We start from the raw sequence: 23,635 nt of genomic DNA, 5'->3' as shown, positions 1-23,635 counted from the left end.
GTTGAGTACACATAGATATTCTGAGCATACACACTATCCTTTGTTATCTGCGTTGCAGTTCTCTGCTATGAAGACACTCAAGTATTTTGTGACAGGATGTGAAGATGACGATATGAAGAAGTTGTATCCCAGGGGAAAGCCTAGAAAGACTGAGGCTCCATTGGAAGGGATATTGTTCCAAAGCATTTGAAACTGTCTTAAAACAACTTGCAACAGGAATAAACGACAAATTGTAATTGTGGTTATTTTAAAAAATTTTTATTTAAAAATATTTTATGATTTGACTTGGCCCAAAAACTCTATCACATGCGATTGTAACTTTTAAGTATACGATGTGAAACTCTGCACAGTTCTCAATGCAAAAAAGTGAAATTATTAAAATACTAAAATACACCAAATATACCTTAGTGTCAATATAAGCCACTCCTGCTGAAGGCCTCTCTGGAGATAAGAGGCGATTTCCTAAATTTCTTCATTCTCATTAGGTAGAACACAGCACTGGCAAGACACACTTAGAACCCCGTCCCTCATTTGAGTGAAATTTCACCCCCTACTCTACAACGTTAACTCTTCCCGGGGCATTCGAGCTTTAGATGCAAAGTGGAGTCGGCGAGCCTCATTTTCGTGAAGGGTTACAGGCAATACTAACTCTCGTAAACAGATTTAAAATTATTAAGAATGGAAACTTCTCGGCCGGAGAAGCCCTGTGTCGACCTGTATCTCTCAGCAGGGTTACCAATTTCCGCGCGGGTCTCCCTCGGAGGACTACAGGCTCCCGCACACACCGCCTACGAGCTAGGGGCGCCAGCGACGCCAGGGGAAAGGTTTCCGCGCTGTCCTTCATTCTGATAGGTCCAAGAGACTGAGGCTGCAAAGAGACCCGCGCTTCTATTGGCTAGAGGGTGTGGCCCGCGCGGGGCACTCTGGGAGATGTAGTTCCGATAACCGCTAGTTCCAGAGACTGGCGCGTCTGACGTTGGGAATTTCGGCCCCGGGCGCTGACGCGGTGGCAAAGAGGTGGGTGTGTCTGGAGACAAGATGCGGAGGGTGGCGCTAATTCCGGTGAGGACACAACAGGATCAAAAATTAAAGAGAAGTGAGGGGTTGTGGGCTCGCAGGCAGACCTACTTCGAATTGGGGAGCAGAGCCTTGGGGGGTGAGGGCGCGCAAGTTCCACGGCCAATCTGACATTAGCACCTGTCGCCTTAGCAACGGTGGGCATCTAAAGCCCGGCTCCCCGCTCCACTCCGAGGGAAAGGAAGGCGCGGTCTCAGTGGCTTCGGGGCGGGGTGGGCTAGAGAGTGGCTCCGTTTTCTCAGCCCGCGCCGTCGCGCCCGCAGCGACGGTGGGCGGGGAACGGCCGAGGTACTCGAGCAGGACCGGGATCGGGGTCGGCTCCCCATCTCCCCGCCGATTGGCTGGTGGCGCCTCCGGGGCGGGGCCTGGGTGGGCACTTCCCGCCTGTGGCGAGGCGAGGACCTCCGGGATTCCTAGAGAGGACTCGGAAGTGCTCCCGGGCTGGGATTTAAGGTTCAACCCGGTTGGACTGGGAAAGCTTGGACTTGCTTACTTCCGGCGAGGAAGTGTTGCGAAGTGTAGGCTTCGGTTTTCTCGCCGTTGGTTAAAAACCCATCTTCCCACCCTTGACTGCGGGAGCTTCCAAGGAGAAGCTCCCCGCGACTGGGGCCTTGATGAAAGGGTTTGGGTTTGGGGTCCCGATAGGGGTCCTGCCCCTAACCTTGGTCGGGTCGGTCCTGGTGTCTCCAGGTCAGGAGTGATTCCGAGGAATCCACGTCCAAATCCGTACTTAAAATTGTCTTCTCTTCGGGACCAATGAAATCTCCCGTTGATTTGTCAAGCTCTTGTGGCTTGAAGGACAGGACTAATTTTGACCGTGGTAATGTTTTTGACCCCTGTTCTGACTTAAGTTTGGCTTATGGTAGTAAGAAGGAGCGGCTGCTTCAGGACTAGTTAGTAAGTTTTATCTTACTATTTATATGACATTTAATGTTCTTCACCATTAAGATTTTGTTTGATTAGGACCGGTGTCAGATTTTTTATAGTTTTCCTTTACCGTTTTTTAAATGTTGGAACTATTCTCTGTTAATAATTATTTTATGGGTGGAGTGATAGCTGTTTTGTGATCTTTATTTCCAAGTAAATTAGTCTATTGAGAGGTCGCTTTTAGTATAGATGACCTCTGTTGTCATCTCTTTGCTAATAATAATTTCTAATATATCAGTAGGTTGGGCACTAATGAAAGTGACCTTCAGAAGAATTTAAAGAACGGATAACAGATTTCATCAGTGTGATAGAGCTAACCTGGAGAGACATCCCTCTAAGTTGGAATGATAATGACAGGATCTGGGGAAGTTATAGACTTAGACCCTCCAGCTGAGATCTCACAAGAGCAAGACGACCTTCTAATAGTGAAGGTGGAAGAAGAAGACTGCACCTGGATGCAGGAGTACAGTCCGCCCATGTTTGAGACTTTTTACCAGCGTTTCAAGCACTTCCAGTACCATGAGGCATCTGGCCCCCGGGAGGCACTCAGCCAGCTCCGGGTGCTCTGCTGTGAGTGGCTGAGGCCGGAGTTGCACACCAAGGAGCAGATCCTGGAGCTGCTGGTCCTGGAGCAGTTCCTGACCATCCTGCCTGAAGAGTTTCAGACCTGGGTGAGAGAACATCACCCAGAAAGTGGAGAAGAGGCTGTGGCAGTGGTAGAAAATATACAGAGAGAACTAGAGGAACGCAGACAACAGGTGAGTGGAATCGGAGACTTAAGAACAATGAGGAAGGAGCAGAAGAGAGTTAAGGAGCTGCTGAGCAGGGGGTGAAATCTTTAGCACTCTGGTGCTTCATTCTATTCTTTTGTTCTCCTGGGATTAGGTACACTGTGGAGATTTCCTGCCACTCCAGCAAAGAGAAGCAGTATCCAGTGTGTTAACCTGGAGAAGACAATCTGCGATTTTATTTATTTTTAAAATTACTATGTTTATTTTTTGAATGACATGATACAAAATTCAAAAGGTACATAAGGTTATAATGAAAAGTAAGTTTACCTCTCATCCCTAACTCCCCAGCTGCCTTATTCTCCTCACAAAAGGCAACCATTGTTAGGTGATACTTGTATATCCTTACAGAGATATACTGTATTCTGTATATATTAAATTATATGTATACGACATACTTTTTAAGAAAAGATGTTTTCAAATCACTGTGCACTCCTGCCTCTTGCTTTTTTCTTATATCTTGTTTTTTTCATATCAGTGCAAATAGAACTATCTCACTCTTTGCCACTGTATTACTCCATTGTATGAATATACCAGTATTTATTTGACTCCTATTGAAGGCCATTTAAGTTGTTCATTTTAGATTGTTTCTGAATTTTTACTACAACAAACTTTGCTCCAGTGAATCTCCTCTACATCATTAATTATACAATGAATGCTTGGAAGTCAAGTTGTTGACTTAAAGGCCAGATTCATTTGCACTTTTGACAGATAGCACACTGTAGAGGTTATACCAATTTATATTCCCAACAATAATGTATGAGAGAAGGTTTTTTTACTCACAGCTTGATAACTTGATATTATCAAACTCTTTGACTGTTGCCAATTGGAAAGATGCACTATTCCATTTCTGTGCAATTGTAATACGCAATTCTCTTATTATGAGTCAGTTTGACCGCAGTGTATATTTTACATATTTTAAAAGGCCATGTGTATATCCTTTTTTCTGAATTGTCTTTTTACATCACCTGTTACAAAAAATAAGCGATGTGTCTATTATCTGCGTTGTGTTATTTTTTTTTCCAGTTGTATTGCTTCTTGGCCTTTTGGCTAAGATCAAGTGTGTTACCTGTTCTAAATATTTTTTCAGTTGTTTGTCTTTGCTTATGGAAACTTTTGCTTTGCAGGGTTTTAAAAAAATGCAATCATTTAAAATCTTTTATGGTGTTTGGGTTTTGTGCCGTACTTACAAAGACCTTCTCCACTATAACATTATGAAAAACTTGTCTCCTTTTTTTTTAAAAAAAATTCTTTCAAATGATCAATCATTTGGATTTTATATTGGTATAGGAGGTTTAATATGATTGTAACTTTTTCCCAAATATCTATGCATTTGCCTATTTAGAAGTTGCAACTTCTAAATTTTTTAAAAAAGATTTATTTATTTATGCATATAAGAACTGGGGTACAGGACAGAAGTGTGGGGTGGGGGTTGAGAGGATTCACCAGAGACAGACTGGATAACAGAACAGGCGAACTGACTGAAATACACTGTTGAGGGGAGCAGCGGGTGAGTCAGGAGAGGTCTGCTTCACCATGTGGGTAGTTCCCCGGCCAGGAATCGAACTCTGTGGCAGTGGCTGTGGACAGCTTCAAAGTTTGCTCTTAACCCCTTGCACCACCATTGAGGCCCCACAACTTCTAAATTTTTCCCCTTTCTGACTAAAATGCCACCTTTATAGATAAGAATTTCTGCATGTATCTGGGTCCATTTCACATCTTTATTTTCTATTTTTTATCAGTATTTTAATAATTTGAATTCTGTAAAATGTTTTGCTATTTGACGGCGCTACCCTTCTGCAATATTTTCTTTTTTCTTGGAGCTTTAGAATTGCTTTTTAGTTTCCACCACCCTAAAAATCCTGCTGATATTTTTGTTGAAATTGCATTAAATCATATGTCAGTTTAGGGATGATCAGTATCTTTATGTTGCTACCGCTTGTTCTTTCTTACTCATTTTAACCTGATCCTCTATCTTCCTCTTGCTTCTAGGCTCACAATTTCTTCAACATTAATTTGTTTTTTATAGCAAAGAATTGAAATCATGGAATCATAGGTCTACAAGAGTTTGAAGCTAGTTCAAAATTATCCCTATCTCTAGAGCTATTGTACTTCCCAAGGTACTTGTCTCATTATTCTTCACTTTTGTGTGAGGGGAACATCCTCAGTCCCTTCAGCTGGTTTAGCTCAGTCCACACCACAATGCAGGTGGCAGCAGAGGGAGTTGCTGCTGACCCATGACCAGACCTGCAGAGGGACCAAATGACTGTCCTGCAGACAGAATTTGGAATCTTTCTGTCACTTCTGCCAGGACAGGATGTGACGGTTCATTGTGATGTCCAGTTATTCAGTTTTTTAACCTAACTTGGAACATGAATTAACAGACTATTCCCTGCTTTTTTTATAGTAATGACTATTCAAAAGCATAGTTTATTTTTTTTTAAAGATTTGTTTATTTTTATAGAAGAATTGTGGTACAGGCCAGAGATGCAGGGGTGAGAGGATTCACCAGAGGCAGAGTGGGAAACAGAACAGGCAGATAGACTGAGGTACACTGCTGAGGGGAGCAGTGGGCGAGACAGAAGAGGTCTGTCCCGCCATGTGGGTTTCTCCCTGGCCGGCCAGGAATTGAACTCATCCGGCCAGCTGCGGATTGCTTCATAGGTTGCGTCTTAACCCCTGCGCCACCAGGGAGGCCCTCAAAAGCATAGTTTAAAACAGAAAGAACTTTTAAAATAGATTTGCTACAGATCTTATGCATTTTCCACTCCTTGTGTTATGCAGTCCATCTTTGGAAGGATGTAGAAAAACTATTTCTTAGTGGTAGTCAGGGATTTAAGACCCACAGAGGGGATTTTCCTCAAGTGCCTCCACAGTTTACTTTGCTTTCTGTTCTCTCTGTGTGCTTTTCGTGTCTCCTATGTTGTTCCTCAGCTTTAACTCCAGCAGTTCTTGTTTCTGGCATGTCTTTTCTCAGACTTTATTCTTTGCTCCTCCTTGGTTTCACTGTCCTGGTCTCAGTGAGCCTCAAGGGCTCCTTTTCTTCTTGGGTGCCCAAGTGTCCTTTGACATACTTGGCTTGATCTTAGCTCTTTTTCTGAGCAGGTCCACGAGGGCACACACTATTCCATGCAGAGTGATGTTTGCCACCACTGTTTTGCAATTGCCTTCTAATGTAACTCCTCTACCACATTTGCCAGTACTGAGAGTGTTAAATTTTATTTTATTTATTTTTTTTTTTTTATAGAGGCATGTTTATTTATTTGTTTGTTTGTTTGATGGTTTGTTTATACATGCACTGGGTACAGTCAGAAGCACGGGAGGGTGAGAGAATTCACCAGAGCCAGAGCAGGGAACAGAGCAGGCAGAGGACCGAAGTACACTGCTGAGGGGAGCAGCGGGCGGCAGGAGAGGTCTGCGCGCCATGTGGGACCCTCCTCCGGTGGACGGGGAGCAGCCGGGGATCGAACTGGCGCTGCAGAGGCCGCGGGCAGCTTCGCAACCCAGCGCTCAACCACTGCGCCACCGGGGAGGCCCCGAGAGTGTTAAATTTTAAAGTGCTTTGAAGCATAAGGGAGAGGTGAGGAGAGAGGGTGGCAGTTCTATCTCAATGCAGGGTCTTATTACCTGCTAGGATGCTGCTGTGCTAGTACCTTCCAGAACAGGCAGATTTTAGAGACTGGTTGTGGCAGAGTAGTTGTAGCCTAGGGTTGAACAAGACTCAAGAATGGAAAGGTGGAGCATGGCAGCCAGGTATGAAGTAACTTGGGTATTGGTGTCAGTCTGTCCTGCTTTTACCTGGTCTGCTAGGGAACCAAGCATGACTTTCTGAATCCTATTTCAACCTTTTCAATCTCCTTTCTCACTTCTCTCCTTCACCAAACTTGACCCACATGGGCATTTTTACAATTCCTTGAGTGTACCAGACACCCTCTCTTTCTTTTTTTTTTTTTTTTTAATTTATTTATTTATTATAGAGGCATGTTTTATTTATTTGTTTGTTTGTTTTGTTTATACATGCACTGGGTACAGTCAGAATCGCGGGAGGGTGAGAGAATTCACCAGAGCTAGAGCAGGGAGCAGAGCAGGCAGAAGGACCGAAGTACACTGCTGAGGGGAGCAGCGGGCGGCAGGAGAGGTCTGCGCACCATGTGGGACCCTCCTCCAGTGGCCGGGGAGCAGCCGGGGATCGAACTGGCGCTGCAGAGTCTGTGGGCAGCTTCGCAACCCAGCGCTCAACCTCTCTTTCTACCTGAGGGTCTTTGTTTATGTTATTTCTCTGCCTGGGACACTTCCTGCTTTACTCCAGCTGGCTGCTTGTCCTCTTTTAGGTATTATTATACTTAAGTAATACTTCCTCAGAAATGCCTTTCCTGGCCACCCAATCTAAAGAAGGCCACCCAATCTGTACTGTCTCCCGATATCACCTTTCGTCTCTTCTGTCATCAACATGATTTGTAATTATGTATTTATTTATGTTGCGTTTAATGAAAGTCTTCTCCAACTAAATGTAAATCATGTTTACTAAGCCCACTGTATCATCAGTGCCTGTCTCATTGTAGGTGCACTTGCATTATTTCGTAAAGGAATGAATGAAAAAATAGTGTGAAATTGCTGAATTTTTCATGGCCTTCTTTGTAATGTGCTGATTGGTGTGGTTGTACTTGGTAGATTGTGGCATGTCCTGAAGTGCTTCCTCAGAAGATGGTACCGCCCGGGCCGGTGCAGGAGTCCTTCGCTCACCCGCTCCTGTCTGTGGACATCCAGCCTGAACAAGAGTCACAGAAACCTCATCTTCTAGAGGATAATGGTGAGAATCAGCGAGTCAGTGGAACAGATGTGGCTAGAGAGAGGGCGCCATGGCCATGGGGGTAAGCAATATCTGTAAGAGAGAGACTCTGGACTGGGCAGCCTCTCTGCAATCAGATCTGGAGGTTAGGAAGGACTGGGAACTTACACTGGAATCTGGTGTTAAGAGAGGTCAGCTGTAGAATGGCTGGGAACTATACTACAGTTGTAGTCAAAAACTATAATACGGATGATAACTGTAAACACCAACATTCTTTTTTTTTTTTTTTTTAAAGATTTATTTTTTTTATAGAGGCATGTTATTTATTTATTTATTTATGTGTTTGTTTTGTTTATACATGCACTGGGTACAGTCAGAAGCGCGGGAGGGTGAGAGAATTCACCAGAGCCAGAGCGGGGTACAGAGCAGGCAGAAGGACCGAAGTACACTGCTGAGGGGAGCAGCGGGCCGCAGGAGAGGTCTGCGCGCCACGTGGGACCCTCCTCCGGTGGCCGGGGAGCAGCCGGGGATCGAACCAGCACCGCAGAGTCTGCGGGCAGCTTCACAACCCAGCGCTCAACCGCTGCGCCACCGGGGAGACCCAAACACCAACTTTCTTAAAAGATTGACAGAAGTCTTTTTCAAAAGTGTCATAATGATTGTACAACAGTTCCACCGCTATCATAGATTTTGTTGTCTTCATGCTTATGTAAAATGTTCTCTGGTTTCTCATTGCATTCATTTCTGGCTGTTGAGTAGTGCACCTTGAAATCTTATTTGAAGTAGCTTTACAATGACCTTTAGAACATTTGTTCTCTCTCTCTACCTAGTCAGCTATTTAGCTAATTAGTTAACTAGTCAGTCAGCTAGTCAGGTAGTTATCTAGTTATTTGACTAGGTAGGTAAGTAGGTAGGTAGGTAAGTTAGTTAACTAGTCAGATAAATTAGTTAGCTAGTTAACTAGTTTGTCAGGAACCGTCCAAGTGCTTTACCTGTTTGAACTCATTTAGTGTTCAAATCACTCAGTGTACCAGGAAAAATAGTCTTCACCATTCACCATCTGGAGCCAGTGGGCCACTTTTTTTTAACGATTTATTTATTTATGCATATAAGAGCTGGGGTACAGGTCAGAGATGCGGGGGTGGCGAGAGGACTCACCAGAGACAGAATGGGGAACAGAACAGGCAGACTGACTGAAATGCACTGCTGAGGGGAACAGCGGGTGAGACAGGAGAGGTCTGCTGCACCATGTGGGTTTCTTTCTGGCTGGCCAGGGATTGAACTCATGCTGCAGAGGCTGTGGATTGCTTCATAGTGCAGTGCTTAACCCCCTGCACTACCAGGGAGGCCCTGGCCTTTTTTTTTTTTTTTTTTTAAGTAATTTTCTGAATACATAAGAATCAAAGGATAGGAAAAATAACTTCAAGAAATTTTAATAATAAACTTTTGTGTAGGCAAGCAAATTTTGATAATGCAAACGTCAGAAGAGATGAAAGAATACTGCCACATAGTACTGTCCATTTCTCAAAATGGATATTGTCCTTAGAGCAAAATGGCATGTTCCAGAATCTTGTTGCAAAATAAATTGTTCTTGTTGAATGACACTCTGAAAGAGAATGTCCTGTTTCCTTTTTGAAATTAGAGAGCGAGTCTTCATCATTAGTACTGAATTTAAGAAAATTCTTCTAGGATATGATCATTTGCAAATTCAATCTAAGATTTCCCTTAAGCTTTCAGTTTCATCATTGCCATTAGAGATTGTGTTGCTCATGCTCTCATTCTAATCATCTTCTCATTCTTCTAGTAGAATCAAGTGTCTTCCTCTGCAGATTTGAGTCCCTTTACTGATATGGGTGAAAAATTAAAAACTCTGAATTCTCAACTTTGCTCAATGAAAATTAAAAGTGGGTCATATACCTTCTTGAAGATGTTGTAGTATTCTGGGCAATGTACTTAATATTTGATAATAGTGAAGAATGAAGATCAACTTCTCTCTTTTATGATCCTGTTTTCTTTATTTTCCCACTTTTTTGTTTTTTAAAGTTTTTTTGTGGCATTGTTGGTAGTAATTAAGTGAAAAATGATTAATAAAAGTGAAATTAATTCCAAGGATGATGAAATAGAAAAATCTTCCAAGGTACAGGAAAAATAAGATCATTCAGATCCCAAAATATATTCTAGGTTTATAAAAGGGTCCAATGATCCGTGTAGAAATTACAAGATAAAATAACAATACTAAAATAAATATCCTTTTTGATCTTCAGAACACCTCTAAAAAAACAAAAGTCGTGCAGTTCCAGTCCTTCAAAATAGTTTATACTGTTTGAAAAAGAGACCAAAATTGTGTATAGCAGACCTGGTTGGCGTGCTATGGGTGAATGCTCACTATCACCCCATGGAGTTGGGATTATCATTACCCTCTTTTAGAAAATAACTGCACCTAAAATGGTTAAATAATTTCTCCACGATCACAGAGCTTTTATGCGTCAGCTGGGATTTTAACCAAAGCAATCAGGCTCTGAATCTACACTTTCATTCCATTCTGAGTTGTCCTGCCTTTGCTCTACCACCAGATTCTCCCACGCACGGTGTCCTGGCCTGAAATCACTGTCATCTTCCATCCACCTTCAGAGTCCCATCAGATCAGGCTACTACTATTTTCTTCTGTTCCTTGCTCCTGCTTATCTGCTCTGCTCTGCCCTGTTATCCAGACCCTGCCAGTTTCTTTATTTCAACAGAATTGTGGTTTGCTCGGACACGACTACATTCATCGCTTTCTTCAAGTCCTGTTTTCATTCTGTAACCATGCTCCCTGTTTCAGATCTCTTCTCAGCTTTTGGCTTTCTTTTCTAACCAACTCCTCTTGTTTTTTCTTATTTTTTCATCATTGCTTATTATTTCCTAGTTGTTGGAGATAAACACCTGCATATGCACATGTATCTCTAGGACAGAGGAGACCATAGCAAGGTCTAAGCTGTTGAGTTAATGATTAGTACCAGGTGGATCTGCCCAAGTCTGGGCACATAGGCAGTGAGATCCCCATGCACCATGGGTATCAGACAAAGAACAAGCAGAGGCAATGGCACATGATTAGATGGTCACCAGAACCTAGAGATCAGAACCTTCAGGTGTCACATATGCAATTCACTCTGCTTAGAAAGCTCTCTCTTCACTGCCCTGCCCCTCCTTCCCAGACTCCCAGTGGGTTTTCCTAATGCTCCCACCCTGCCCTCTCCACTCCAGGGGCCCTCCCTCTTTTTTTATGTGAACTTTCTTTTTTTTTTTTTTTTTAAAGATTTATTTATTTATGCATACAAGAGCTGGGGTACAGGCCAGAGGTGGGGGTGGGGGGTTGAGAGGATTCACCAGAAACAGAGTGGGGAACAGATTGACTGAAACACACTGCTGAAGGGAGCAGCGGGTGAGGCAGGAGAGGTCTGCTGTGCCATGTGGGTAGCATCCTGGCCAGCTGGGGATCGAACTTCTGCTGCAGTGGCAGTGGACAGCTTCATAGGTTGCATCTTAACCCCTTGCACCACCAGGGAGGTCCCTGAACTTTGTTTTAATACTCTCTGCTCTATGCTGGAAATAAGGCTTTCATGTCTGCCCTCCCCAATAGACAGTAAAGTATTTGAAAGCAAGCGTTGTTTCATCTACTTATTTCTATAAAACACAGAATAGACTTGATATTAACTGACTAACTATAAACCTACCATAGTAATTCCTTGAAGGGAGAGAATATGGACTAAGGTCTAGCTAATCAAAGCGTATTCCAAGAAGTAGCAGCACTAGCATCACTCGGGAGCTTGTTAGGAATGCAAAATATGGGGCCTATGGCAGACCAGCTTAGTGAGAATCTGCCTTGTACCAAAATACCTCCTCCCATGGAAATTGGTTTGTACCTTAAAACTTGAGACACCTGGGCTCTAGGGAATACTTCAGCTTCATGGAAGATGTGTGACTTGGGTATTCTTTGATATGACTAGATTTGATCTTGATATAGCAGAGCACATCCTTCCAGAGTAATGACACAATCCACAGTCAGCTGCAGGGATTAGCCTAGTTTAGGGGAGGAAAGGTAGGATTGGCAGGGCCCAGAATATAATCTTGCAGTCAAGCAGAAGAACTTGGCTTTGATGCACAGATCACCTTTGTGGATTCTTGAGCATTGGCAGAACATGATGGCAATGACACCTGAGATTCTCACTGACACCTCTTTTTATCCTCCCCCAGCCCTTCCTGCTCTCCAAGTTTCTTCCCTTCCCCTGAAGGACAGCCAGGAGCTGACTGCCTCACTCCTCTCAGCTGGGTCCCAGGTGAGCTGGCGTCCCTGTGCCTGCCGTGAGGACCCATATCTATTCTTACCTTAACCCTGAATCTATCAGAGTTCTGACTCTTTAGCCAGAGGCCAGGACCATTGTGGGTTTGTACTTAAATGCCTTTTCCCTGTACAAACCTGTTCTCTCTGAAGCATGGTCCCTGCTGCTATTTCTTTCTTTAATGTTCCTAGATCTTCTCTAACTCCGAAGATGTACATAGGGAGTGGGAATTTAGTAGCAATCTCATGTTTCAGAAATTGGTGAAAATTGAAGATGTGGCTGATGTGGCTGTATCCTTCATCCTGGAGGAATGGGAACATTTGGACCAGTCCCCGAAGTCCCTCTATAGGGGTGACAGGAAGGAGAATTATGGGAGTATTACTTCCATGGGTAAGAATGATTTCATCCAAATTGATTAGGACATCTTAATTTTGTTTTAAAGAACATTACTAGCACATCCTAGAAAATCATGTTTCCCATTGCTATGAATTTGCTTTCATTTTTTCTGTGAATTTGTAAATCAGCGTTCTTTTTTTGTTTTCTTATTCAGCTTATTCTGATTATTTCCATTATGATAAGGGTATGATTGAAGACATAGTGTTTGCAGGTAGTATTTGCAATCCAGCGTGCCATCTTTTTATTGCTCTAAAAGCGCTTAAGAGTGACAGCTTTAGATTTTAACAAGTTTGTAGTAGTTTTAGTCCTCTCTTCCTTGCTGTGTTAAATAGTTTTGTTTTTTTTTTTAAAGATTTATTTATTTATTTATACAAGCACTGGGTACAGTTAGAAGCACAGGAGGGTGAGAGAATTCACTAGAGCCAGAGCGGGGAACAGAACAGGCAGATGGACCGAAATACACTGCTGAGGGGAGCAGCGGGCACGGTAGGAGAGGTCTGCGTGCCATGTGGGACTCTCACTGGCAGCTGGGGATCGAACCGGCGCTGCAGAGGCTGCGGGTAGCTTCGCAGCCCAGCGCTCAACCGCTGCGCCACCAGGGGAGGCCCTAAATAGTTCTTAACTGAGTAATTCTCCTTTGTGAAAGCATCTCATACTTCACTAAATAACTGTTAGAATATTATAGTAGTTACTGCCGTACCTCAATAGCATTGATTCTTTTCCTTTCTCCTAATGCATGAATGGCTGGTTATTCATTAAAATTCTCTAATCACTAGTATCTATTTTTTTTCAGACTTCTTTTTTTTTTTAAGATTTATTTATTTAGGCATACAAGAGCTGGGTACAGGCCAGAGGCGTGGGGGTTGGGGTGAGAGGATTCACCAGAAACAGAGCAGGGAGCAGAACAGGCAGATCCACCAAAATACACTGCTGAGGGAAGCAGCAGGCGAGACAGGAAAGGTCTGCCTTGCCATGTGGGTTGCATCCTGGCCAGCCGGGGATCGAACTCACATTGCAGAGGCTGCAGATTGCTCCATAGTGTGGCATTTAACCCCTTGCGTCAGCAGGGAGGCCCAATAGTATCTATTTTATGATGTTTGCCTTGTTGGCAACTACATTTTGCATGTCATATCCCTTGAATTTTGTATCCCATATGAGGTTTTGAACCTGTGGTTAACTAAGCTCTGCTCTTGGAAACTAATATTTGTTTGTGCTGCCAGAGCATAAAAATTTGAGCACTCTGGGGAACATGTTGGAACTTAAGGCTGTTAGCTTCTTTTGAATGAATTCTTTTTGAAGAACCATATATCAGGCACACTGGTAAATTTTAGGTGGGGTACGTATATATTGCCAAATTTCTTTCGAAAAGCATTTTACCAGTCTATGTTGTCTAAGATTTTTAGTTCACTCACAGACTTCTATTTAAAATGTGTGAAACTGATTCCTGCTTTTTAGAAATTTTCATTCCCTTCATTACTATTGTTATATATTTCTTTTTCTTTGATTTATTTGTACATGCCTGATTGTTTATCTGTTTTTGGTATTCTTTCATCTCAAGGAATTACTTACAGTAGTATAAGTATTACATTTAAGACAATTTTTTCATTTTCTTTTTAAATTAATTTCCAATGCTTGTCAAATTTCAATACTTGTTAGTATCATGTATCTTCAATGACTTTACAGGTGTTTAATGGGTTTCTAAGTTTCAGCACTTGGCATAGTTCTTTTCCAAACAATTTAAAATTCTTTCTGATTTTTCTCCTTATTATCCATCTCTACATTGCAACATTTTTACAACTGCAGTGTACACTTCCACATTAACAATACTTTCAGTGGTTTCTGCCTTCTTTGGGAAGGTCACGTTAGACGATCCTCATGCCTGCGGGTTCCTGATAGTGTCAGAAAAGGTCAAGATTTAAAAGGTATTCATCAGTTTTAGATACAAGATTAAAAAAAAAATGAACAAATGAATCTTGGAGTCTTCAATGGAGTGACTAGGATATTGGGAAACAAAAGACAATTTCTTTAAGATTGCAAAGATGAGGAGTTCAAGAAAGCTCTTCTAGATAAACTGTCAAGAACATTCTCTGTTGAAGAGGAAGGCAAAAAGGACTGTTCATTGAAAGAGTACCAGGCTGATGGATGATTTTTGTATGTTCTCTTATTATTGGGGAAAGTCCTGAGCATATGTAAATGCTACTGGTAAAGAACTAGTAGAGAAAGAGTTGCAATGGTGGGGCAGGCAAGGAAGAGTGGATAATCAGTGCAAGGAAGGCCCTGGAAAACAGGACAACCCTGTTTTCTAGATTCCTGTGGAAAGGATTGACCATGGTTAGGGAGAGAAACAGACTCCTCTTTCATGATGAGACGAGGGGGAGGATGAAAGAATAAGCCTGTCCCAGATTTAAGGTTGTGGTTACAGCATGTTCCAGGAGTTCTTGATCAGATAGCTTTGATTTCCATGAAATAGGCAATAAAGCCATCTGTTGAGTGACGAGGTGGTGAGTAGACACTTGGGTGCAGTGGAGAACTTTGGTTTTAAAAAAAAGTATGCCCACACATGGTTAAAAATAAATAAATAAACAGACAAACAAATAAATAAGTAAAATAGTGTAAATGGGTATAAAGTGAAAAGTGAGTTACCACCTCTGAGTTTCCTTCACAGGCAATATCTATTACGTTTGTTGATTGTGTCTCTAGATATAGTCTTAGGTATATACAAGTTTGTGCAAAAATGATAGCATACCACATATACTATAGTATTTTTAAATGCAATGATGTATGTTGGAGATCATGGTGGAGATGTTATGATGAAGCTGTTTGGAAAAATGAATGGGGAAACCAGTCAACCTTAGAAGGTCAGGCAGAACACTAGGGAGGTTGAAGATTTGGTGAAGTACCAAATCTGCCTGATTGGGTGTTTTATACTCCCCTGCTCCTAGTACCTTACCCAGCAGCAGGATATAGCATTGATAAGGGAGCACAGTACTCTGCCAGATAGGTAAACCAGGAGATGCAACAGAAAACTTTTCATGCACTCTGAGAGAAGGGGAAAGAGGAAAACGCAAATCTGTAGCCAACTGGTATAAGAAGTTGTCTAATCACCTTCTGTGGGAGAGAGCAATTGTCAGTAGCCTCAGGGAGGTGCACTGGACTAATTTTCTAATTCACCTCTGGGAAAAAGCCACAAGCTTGTTTGACTTGTTGAATGGGCACAACTTCTAATAATATGTGTGAGCATAGCAAACATGAATAAAAGAGAAAATTTTTGTAATAGCTGGGATTATCTGCCTAGTTAAATGGAAGAGGAGAACATGTAAAAAGCCTTATCTTGTGATTTGTTTTTTTGGTTTATGTATTTGTTTGTTTCCATGTTGAAATGGTATACATTCTGCATTCTTTTTAAGGAAAGAATTAAGTAAAAATAGTTGTAAGGTAAATTTAAGTTGTCTTGATGGTGTGAGTTGTCTTCATGTCAAAGAAGGAGAGTAATAGTGTCTACCTCAGAGGGTCGTTGTAAGGAATAAAACTGTGAAGTACTGAGTACTTAAGGTAAGTATTCCACAAATGTTAGTTCTTAGTACTGTAATTATGTAATATTTGGAAGTAATTTTTCTTTGGGCAAAAACACTCTTATTAAGAAGTTCTTAGTGAGCCATGATTTCTCTCACATTTAAAAAATAATAGTCTCTATGGGGCCTTCCTGGTGGTGCAAGGAATTAAGAGGCAACCTACAAAGCTATCTGCAGCCACTCAGCACAAGTTTGACCCCACACCCGGGAGCTAACCACATGGCACAGCAGACCTCTCCTGACTCGCCCGCTGCTCCCTTCAGCAGTTTATTTCAGTCAGTCTGCCTGTTCTGTTCTCTACTCTGTCTCTGGTGAATCCTCTCACCACCCCCCTACCTTTAGCCTGTACCCCAGTTCTTGTATGCATGAATAATTTTTTTTTAAAATTCTTTACTTTAAAAAAAAAATAATAGCCTCTATATTTTTGAATTACTGAAAATTTCTCTCTACAAATCATATTAAATGTCAGTGTCTTGAGTGAAATATATGTTGCTGATTCAGTTATGCAGGTGACACAGCTCTCCTGTGGATCTTTATCTGTATCCATCAATGACTATTGTGAACCTCTTTTTTCCTTTAAGATTTATTTTATTTTTTTATGCATACAGGAACTGAGGTGTAGGCCAGAGGTGCGGGGGGTGAGAGGATTCACCAGAGACAGAGTGGGGAGCAGAACAGGCAGATTGACTGAAATACACTGCTGAGGGGAGCAGCAGGTGAGACAGGAGAGGTCTGCTCTGCCTTGTGGGTCTGCTCCCTGGCTGGGGATTGAACTCCTACTGCAGAGGCTGCGGATAGTTTCATAGTGCTGAGATTTACAACCCCCTGCACCACCAGGGAGGCCCTGTGAACCTAACTCTTGCCTAGTAGATTGTGGGCTCTTCTCTGGGTATAGAAAAAGTGCTGTACTCACCTGTGTCCCTCACCAAACTGAGATTCTTTAAGGAGTGATAAAGCTGGAAAGATCATCTTTTTTCCTCCAGGCTATGAATAAATAGGAAGAGGAAAGTAAAGACTGGGTTAGCTTCATAACCCAATATCAAATTTGACAATATTGAATATTGATCAGGTTTTCACAGATACTGTATGTAAGTACTATACTTGGAAGATAATCACCCTCATGAAGTAGAATGACTGCTCTCCCAATCTCATTCATTGAATCTTTCTTGCCAACTCTTCCTTCCCTAACTTGCCTCAGTTTCCTGCTTAAGTATTTTTTACCCATCCCTGTATTGTAGTCAAAGTCATGCATTCCTAGTATATGCTGGTTTCATTGCATTACCCTGTACTCTGCAGGCACTTTGTTTTTGTAATCCAGGGAATACCTGATTTTTCTTCTGTTTTTATTCTAAAAAATACTTCTATTTTTTCAGATTATGAGTCTGGGAATGACAATATGGAACTCATAGTGAAGCAGATTTCTGATGAAGCTGAATCGCACTGGATGACATCAGGAAGCACTGATGGAAATGTTCCCCACAGTCAAGAGTTTGGAGAAGTTAGTGGCCTTCATGGCCTCGTTGAAAGGTGGCAGGTAACCCCCACTGTGGGGAAATCAAGGCAGAACCCTTCCCAGAAAAGAGATCTTGGTGCCATCACAGACAATGACCGTAAGCAAAACCCAAGTGGTGAGAGAGGTCACAAATGTAATGATTGTGGTAAATTTTTCCTTCAAGCCTCAAACTTCATTCAACATCGGCGAATCCATACTGGAGAAAAACCATTTAAGTGTGGTGAATGTGGGAAAAGCTATAATCAGCGTGTACACCTTACCCAGCATCAGCGAGTCCACACTGGTGAGAAACCCTATAAATGTCAGGTGTGCGGAAAAGCCTTCCGTGTAAGCTCCCACCTCGTCCAGCATCACAGCGTGCACAGTGGAGAGAGACCGTACGGATGCACTGAGTGTGGCAAAAACTTCGGGCGGCACTCCCATCTGATCGAGCACCTGAAACGCCACTTCAGAGAGAAATCCCAAAGATGTATGTGTTGAGAGTTTGTACTCTGAGAATAAACAGAGGCAAAAGTTGTTTTATTAGCTTAGAATAATGGGCAGGATGAGTTGTGATACTGGAAGCAGTGGGAAGGGGCAAAGATTACAGTCTGTTATTTATCCAATAGTTCTCATATGAATAGCAATACCCTATGCCCTCTACACCATTCCCCCCACCCCCTTGCCTTTCCCCAGAGGCATCCGCTTTCAGCCTTCTCATCAGTTCTTCAGATAATTCTGTATTTCTAAATAACACTGCTGTTGTTTAACATTGTCCATTGACTTTCTATTGTAGAACATGAGGCATTTGGTTCTCTTATGTTCTTTTTGATACAATAAAATAATAGTGCAGGAAGTTTAAAGGAAAAAGTGGGAGATTAAAAAAATCATCTAAAATCCCACCATCATAATAGAACTGTTGTTATTGTATTTTCATAAGCCTTTTTTACATTTTGTCTCTTAGGGTGCTATGAGATAATATTACACATACTCATTGCCCAATGCCCTCAGCCCTCCTTTTTGTTATTTTGACAACCTGCTGTGTGGAGACATCATTTACTCAACTGTTACCCAGTTGAACTTCTAATTTTTTCTCTTTTGTCCTGAAACTGTGGTTAGTACCTTTTTCTATTTCCTTAAAAGCCCACAAGTGAGGAAAGGCCAAAAACACTTGATACATTACTACCAAATTGCTTTTTAAAACAATCCCACCAGATATGAGAGTTTGTTTTGCTAAATTTCTTCCAGAGTTATCAAAAGTTCTTTTTTAAAAAATTGAGTAAGCAGAAGAGAATTCTGTGCTATATATTCATTTTCATCAATTTGATTATAAGATTAAGTTTCCTGCTTGTTTACTTTTTTAAAATCCGTTCAATTGTATAAGGATGAGATGACGATAAACTGCTGTGAACTTAAAGGTTCTTATTAATATTCTTCAGATAACTTTAAAACTAGCCAGCATATTTCTTTTTATTTTTTTATTTTTTTTATAAATAATAAATTTTATTTTTATATTCCCCATACAATTGCAACCCCCCCATTCTGATCCCAATCCCTCCCCTCCCGCCCCCCACCCCCCCAAGCATATTTCTTTTTAAATGCTATCTTTGATGTCCTCAAGCTCAGCTTGTCATTTGCCTCAATAGACAATTGCCACCTCTTCCATCATGGAATAGAAGTTTATGAAGTTCATAATGTCTTTAGTTCTGGAATAAGCTGAGTTACCTCCTTAGCCAGTTCTAGCCCATCCTAGTTGGTGACTTTTCATGAGGGGATATTCATCCAACAGCACTCTGGGCTTGGAAAGCAGTCTCTGTAAATAGTATCTTTGTTATAGCTTCCCTGCAATTGTTTGGATAACTGGTTTCCTGATTATACTCACCTACCTCCCCCCATTTTCTGATCAGAGGAAGTATACATTGTGTGTTCATCTAGCTGTATTTGTTGAGAGCCTCTTATGCTAGGTACTTGGGTTACAGCCATAAAAAGAGCATATATAGTTCATGCCCTTGTGGAGTTAATGGCCTGTTGGGCATAGAGGACAGCACCGAAGGTAAGAATTCCCAAAGGAAGGAAACTGAAAGTTGAGTGTTGACCAAGACTGAAGAGAGCCAAGATTAATATATTACCTACCTTGACAATATTTTTACTGGCTCATTTCTCTTTTTCTACTTCCTAATCAGGTATTCTTCCAGCTCCATATCTTTATAATCCTGTTTCCCATTCTTCCAGTTTTGTCAGCTCTCCCCATCCAGTCATGTATTTTTGTTCTGTCTGCCTAAATCATGTTGTGTTAAGATCCCCTCCATACTTCCTGCCTCTGCTCCTACTTTCTCTCCTTTCTATCTAATAAAAGTGTTTCCTAAGCCCTGGGTTGCCTAACCTCATTCATTCTCATTACCCTCTTGAGCAAGCCTCTTCTTTGTCTTGTTTTTTTGCACAGGACAAATACCAAAAGGTTCTTTTCACTCTTAGCACCGAGTACATGCACCCTCTTTGTCACTCCTTTTGCATCATAGTTTTATCTGATTAACCCTTTTCCTGACAGCTTGTTTTTATTTCTTTAAAAGAACTAATGGCATTTGCATTTTCTCTTTATTTCTTCAGGCAGTGACAAAAGAAGTAAGACTACAAAATTGAATATGAAGAAGAAAATTTCAGAATTTTCAGAAGACTTGAACCTATCAGGGAGAATCCAAAGAAATGTTTCTCAAGATTTTGGAGAAGGCCATGAACAAGACAAGTTGGATAGAAAGCAGGGCATTCCCATGAAAGAGATACGAGGACAACCCTCCTCAAAGAGACTCAATTTCAGTGATGTCACGTATGCCCACAAAAAGTCCTCCACAGGAGAGAGGCCACATAAGTGTAATGAGTGTGGAAAAAGCTTTATTCAGAGTGCACATCTTATTCAACATCAGCGAATCCACACTGGAGAAAAGCCATTTAGGTGTGATGAATGTGGGAAGAGCTACAATCAACGTGTGCACCTAACTCAACATCAACGAGTCCACACTGGTGAGAAACCCTATACCTGTCATTTATGTGGGAAAGCTTTTAGAGTGAGGTCCCATCTTGTTCAACATCAGAGTGTGCATAGTGGGGAGAGACCCTTTAAGTGTAATGAGTGTGGGAAAGGCTTTGGGAGGCGTTCACACCTGGCTGGGCACCTGAGACTCCACTCTAGAGAGAAATCTCATCAATGTCATGAATGTGGAGAAATATTTTTCCAATATGTTAGTCTAATTGAACATCAGGTACTCCACATGGGTCAGAAAAATGAAAAAAATGGCATTTGTGAGGAAGCATATAGTTGGAACCTAACAGTGATGGAAGATAAGAAGATTGAGTTACAAGAGCAGCCTTATAAGTGTGATATATGTGGCAAAACCTTTAGTTATAGTTCAGACCTTATTCAGCACTACCGAACTCATACTGCAGAGAAAACCTATAAATGTGATATATGTAGAGAAAATGTTAGCCACTGTTCCCACATAAAACAATATCAAAAAACCTATTCCAACGTGAAGTCACATCAGTGTAATGAATGTGGCAGAGCCTTTACTCTGAAGTCACATCTTAATCAACATCAAAGAATCCATACTGGTGAGAAACCCTTTCAGTGTAAAGAATGCGGAATGAGTTTCAGTTGGAGTTGCAGCCTCTTTAAACATCTACGAAGTCATGAGAGGACAGAGCCCATAAATACCTTAAGTGTGTAGATGTTTCTGTTGTAGAACAGCTCTTACTCGATTTTAGAGAAGCCTTCCTGAAGAGAAACCCTGCTCCTGTAAAGAATGTAATAACAACCTCAAGCCTTTTTTCCCAACTTATACCATCAAACTCACAGACAGGTCGAAATCCTTCAGTTTGAATTCAGCTTTAGAAACACTGGAGAATCCACAACAAATAGATCTCTGTTTCACCATTGAGAAATTCTTTTGTTTACCATCTTTGCGTTTGAAAATCTAGACAGGGGAGAGCCTTTGGATGGCACTCATTCTTCATTTGAAGCTCGGAACATTGACTCTGTGGGATGCCGTGTGAATGCAGTAGATTTAAATAAGCTTTATTTGTAGTTTCCACCTTGTTTGATAGCTTATCTATTCAGGGACAAGCACAGTGGGGGAGAGAGAGAGAACTCTTCAGCATGACGTCTGTTTTGGTACCTCAGCAATGAACCTTTTTCTAAAAATGATTATCCCAGTACTATAATGCTCCTGTTATTGTTCCATCTTGAGTATTAAACTCTGTGAGAAGAAATTGACTTAAGGTATTTATATATTTTGTCAGAGTTGGGGTTCAGAGACTGAATGGTCTATGTTCCTGCTGCCTTACTCAATCTACAACTTCTTAAAACATGTTCCACATTGTTTTTGTTTCGATTCTCGTACCATCAGGGTTAGCTGGTAGAAAGAATGCATTTATCAAGGGAAGAGAAAGAGGAGTAACCTTAGGGGAGTATAGAAAATGGCCAAACTGTAGATTGGTTTCTAATTCTGTTACCCACAAGAATGAGGGCAGTTATGTCCATAGAAGGAATTGGACCAAGTTGAATCTTGGTCTAAGCAGTATGTGTGTACCCGTTCCCAGTCACCCTGGACACAGATCTCTCCTATAGATAATAGCATGTAGAATGAGTTTCAGTTGGAGTTGCAGCTGAATTAAAAGTGAATGGTAATTGGGAGCAGGGAGGTCATGGTCTGGTTAGCCCTGCCTGGTGGAATGGAGTTGTTGAGGAAGGATGACTTGGGCCTGTTTGCTAGAAAGAGGGAGGGTACTCTGGGTGCTGCTGAAGTCCTGCTTCTGCTGACTGCCTGGCTTATAATAAACATTCAGTAAATACTCACTGACTGTGTCTGTTGTATGCTGGTCCCTGTGCAGATGCGTTTTGCCAAGCTGGCATGCCCATCCCCTAGTTGCTCTTGAGACACTAGAGACCTCTTCAGATGATGGGGGCTTGCCTCACCCAGGACCTGCCTCCACACCCACCCAGTCATCTCAACTGATTGATATGGAGGAAGCGCTATAACCCTCCCTCCAATTATCAGGTCATAGCTAGGCTATCTGAGGCTACGTCCATGCTCTGCTCTTGCCCTATGGTCTCCTGTTTCTTTCCTGCCCGTGAAGGGCATGCATGCCCTTAGCAAATCACATGGTTCTGTTTGGCTCAGCCTCTACAAAGACATTTGGTGTGTAAGTGGTCCTCGACAGCTGACTATCAGAATAGACTGTGGACAAGGCTGCTATTGATAGCCTCCGGTGTGTGGTGGCTGTTCAGTTGTGACATTCTCTGTGGTAAACTGGGATGGGACATGTGGAAGGAATGTACTGACTTGTGTAAGGTTTGTGGGGAAATGAACATAAGGGCTATATGGATGCGGGTAGCTCTTGCTAAGCTCTGATTCCTTGAAGGGAGAAAATGAAAACAGCACAAATAACCACCAACTTAACACTAAGTGCGTCGGGGGGCTTCCTTGATATTGTTTAAAGAAATTCTTGTCTCCTGCCGATAATCACAGAGCTAGGGGTTATCAGGTCCAAGACTTAATTGAGAATGATGGCTTCGTAAGTAAACCCTAAATTCCCAGCCAAAGAATGGTGCTTGTGCATACTTGACCAAAGGTCAGTTGTCACCAATGAGGAGCCAAAAAGATCTTGATTCTGAGTAGAGGAAGCCAAATAAAGCAATCATCGAGAAGGCTAAGATAGAATTGGGCTCTCTTTTCCCTGTCTTAGCTTCGATTCTATTTCACAGGACTCAGACTTTAACACAGCCTTTATTGAAGTCTATTTCCCCCATTTTCAGCTGTTCTCAATATAGCCCACTAAAATTTTGCATGAATGCTTGAGATTATTTTGCAGTTCTCAGGTCTTTCAGATGCCTCTTGCTTTCTCTGCTTCCTTTTACATTACTTAAGACTCTGTTAGTTTTGTGTCAGAGATACCATCACCTGGTTTTGTAGATCCTGCCTATGGCTTTCAGTTTTGCTACCCTAGTTGGTCAGTGTTTTTAAGGTGTTTTAAGGAGAATTATTAACTAGACCACTACCTTCTCTCTTGTGTCTCTTTTTTGAGAGCAAGAGAATTACCCCAATAGAATTACCCAATAGACCGCCCTACACATCTCACTATTTAGCCAAAATTAAGACACACATCCATGCTTAAATAAGAGGAGGATGTAAAATCATGATTAGCATCAAGTTTTGCTTCCTGTAATTATAACAGAGGGAAAAGCCACCCATACATAGATGGTGAATAACTGAACTTGAAGG

The 23,635-nt window shown here is 41.8% G+C and overlaps 1 protein-coding gene and 1 non-coding gene across 7 annotated transcripts; both read left to right on the top strand.

Annotated features, from left to right (window-relative positions):
* The first annotated feature begins 932 nt into the window (after positions 1–932).
* Positions 933–22,347, top strand: ZKSCAN5 (zinc finger with KRAB and SCAN domains 5). Of its 6 annotated transcripts, none has more exons than XM_037507009.2 (7): positions 933–1,017; positions 2,246–2,762; positions 7,464–7,602; positions 11,815–11,897; positions 12,155–12,290; positions 17,242–17,850; positions 19,968–22,347. In XM_037507009.2, the coding sequence occupies exons 2-7, from the start codon at positions 2,349–2,351 to the stop codon at positions 21,080–21,082; spliced, it is 2,496 nt and encodes an 831-aa protein (XP_037362906.1). In that variant the 5' UTR covers positions 933–1,017; positions 2,246–2,348; the 3' UTR covers positions 21,083–22,347. The 6 variants fall into 6 exon arrangements, with proteins under 6 accessions (XP_037362906.1, XP_037362904.1, XP_037362905.1 ...); XM_037507007.2 differs by having other exon boundaries at positions 2,243–2,762; XM_037507008.2 differs by lacking the exon at positions 933–1,017 and adding an exon at positions 1,024–1,062 and having other exon boundaries at positions 2,243–2,762.
* On the top strand, positions 3,823–4,007 carry LOC119242492 (U2 spliceosomal RNA). Its single transcript, XR_005124497.1, has one exon. It is a non-coding gene; the product is annotated as a U2 spliceosomal RNA (small nuclear RNA).
* Positions 22,348–23,635: the final 1,288 nt, after the last annotated feature.

This window comes from Talpa occidentalis, unplaced genomic scaffold (genome assembly GCF_014898055.3).
Source record: "Talpa occidentalis isolate TD23 unplaced genomic scaffold, MPIMG_talOcc4v2.1 talOcc4.12, whole genome shotgun sequence".
NCBI lineage: Eukaryota > Metazoa > Chordata > Mammalia > Eulipotyphla > Talpidae > Talpa > Talpa occidentalis.
This window is presented reverse-complemented; position numbering and strand designations above follow the sequence as displayed.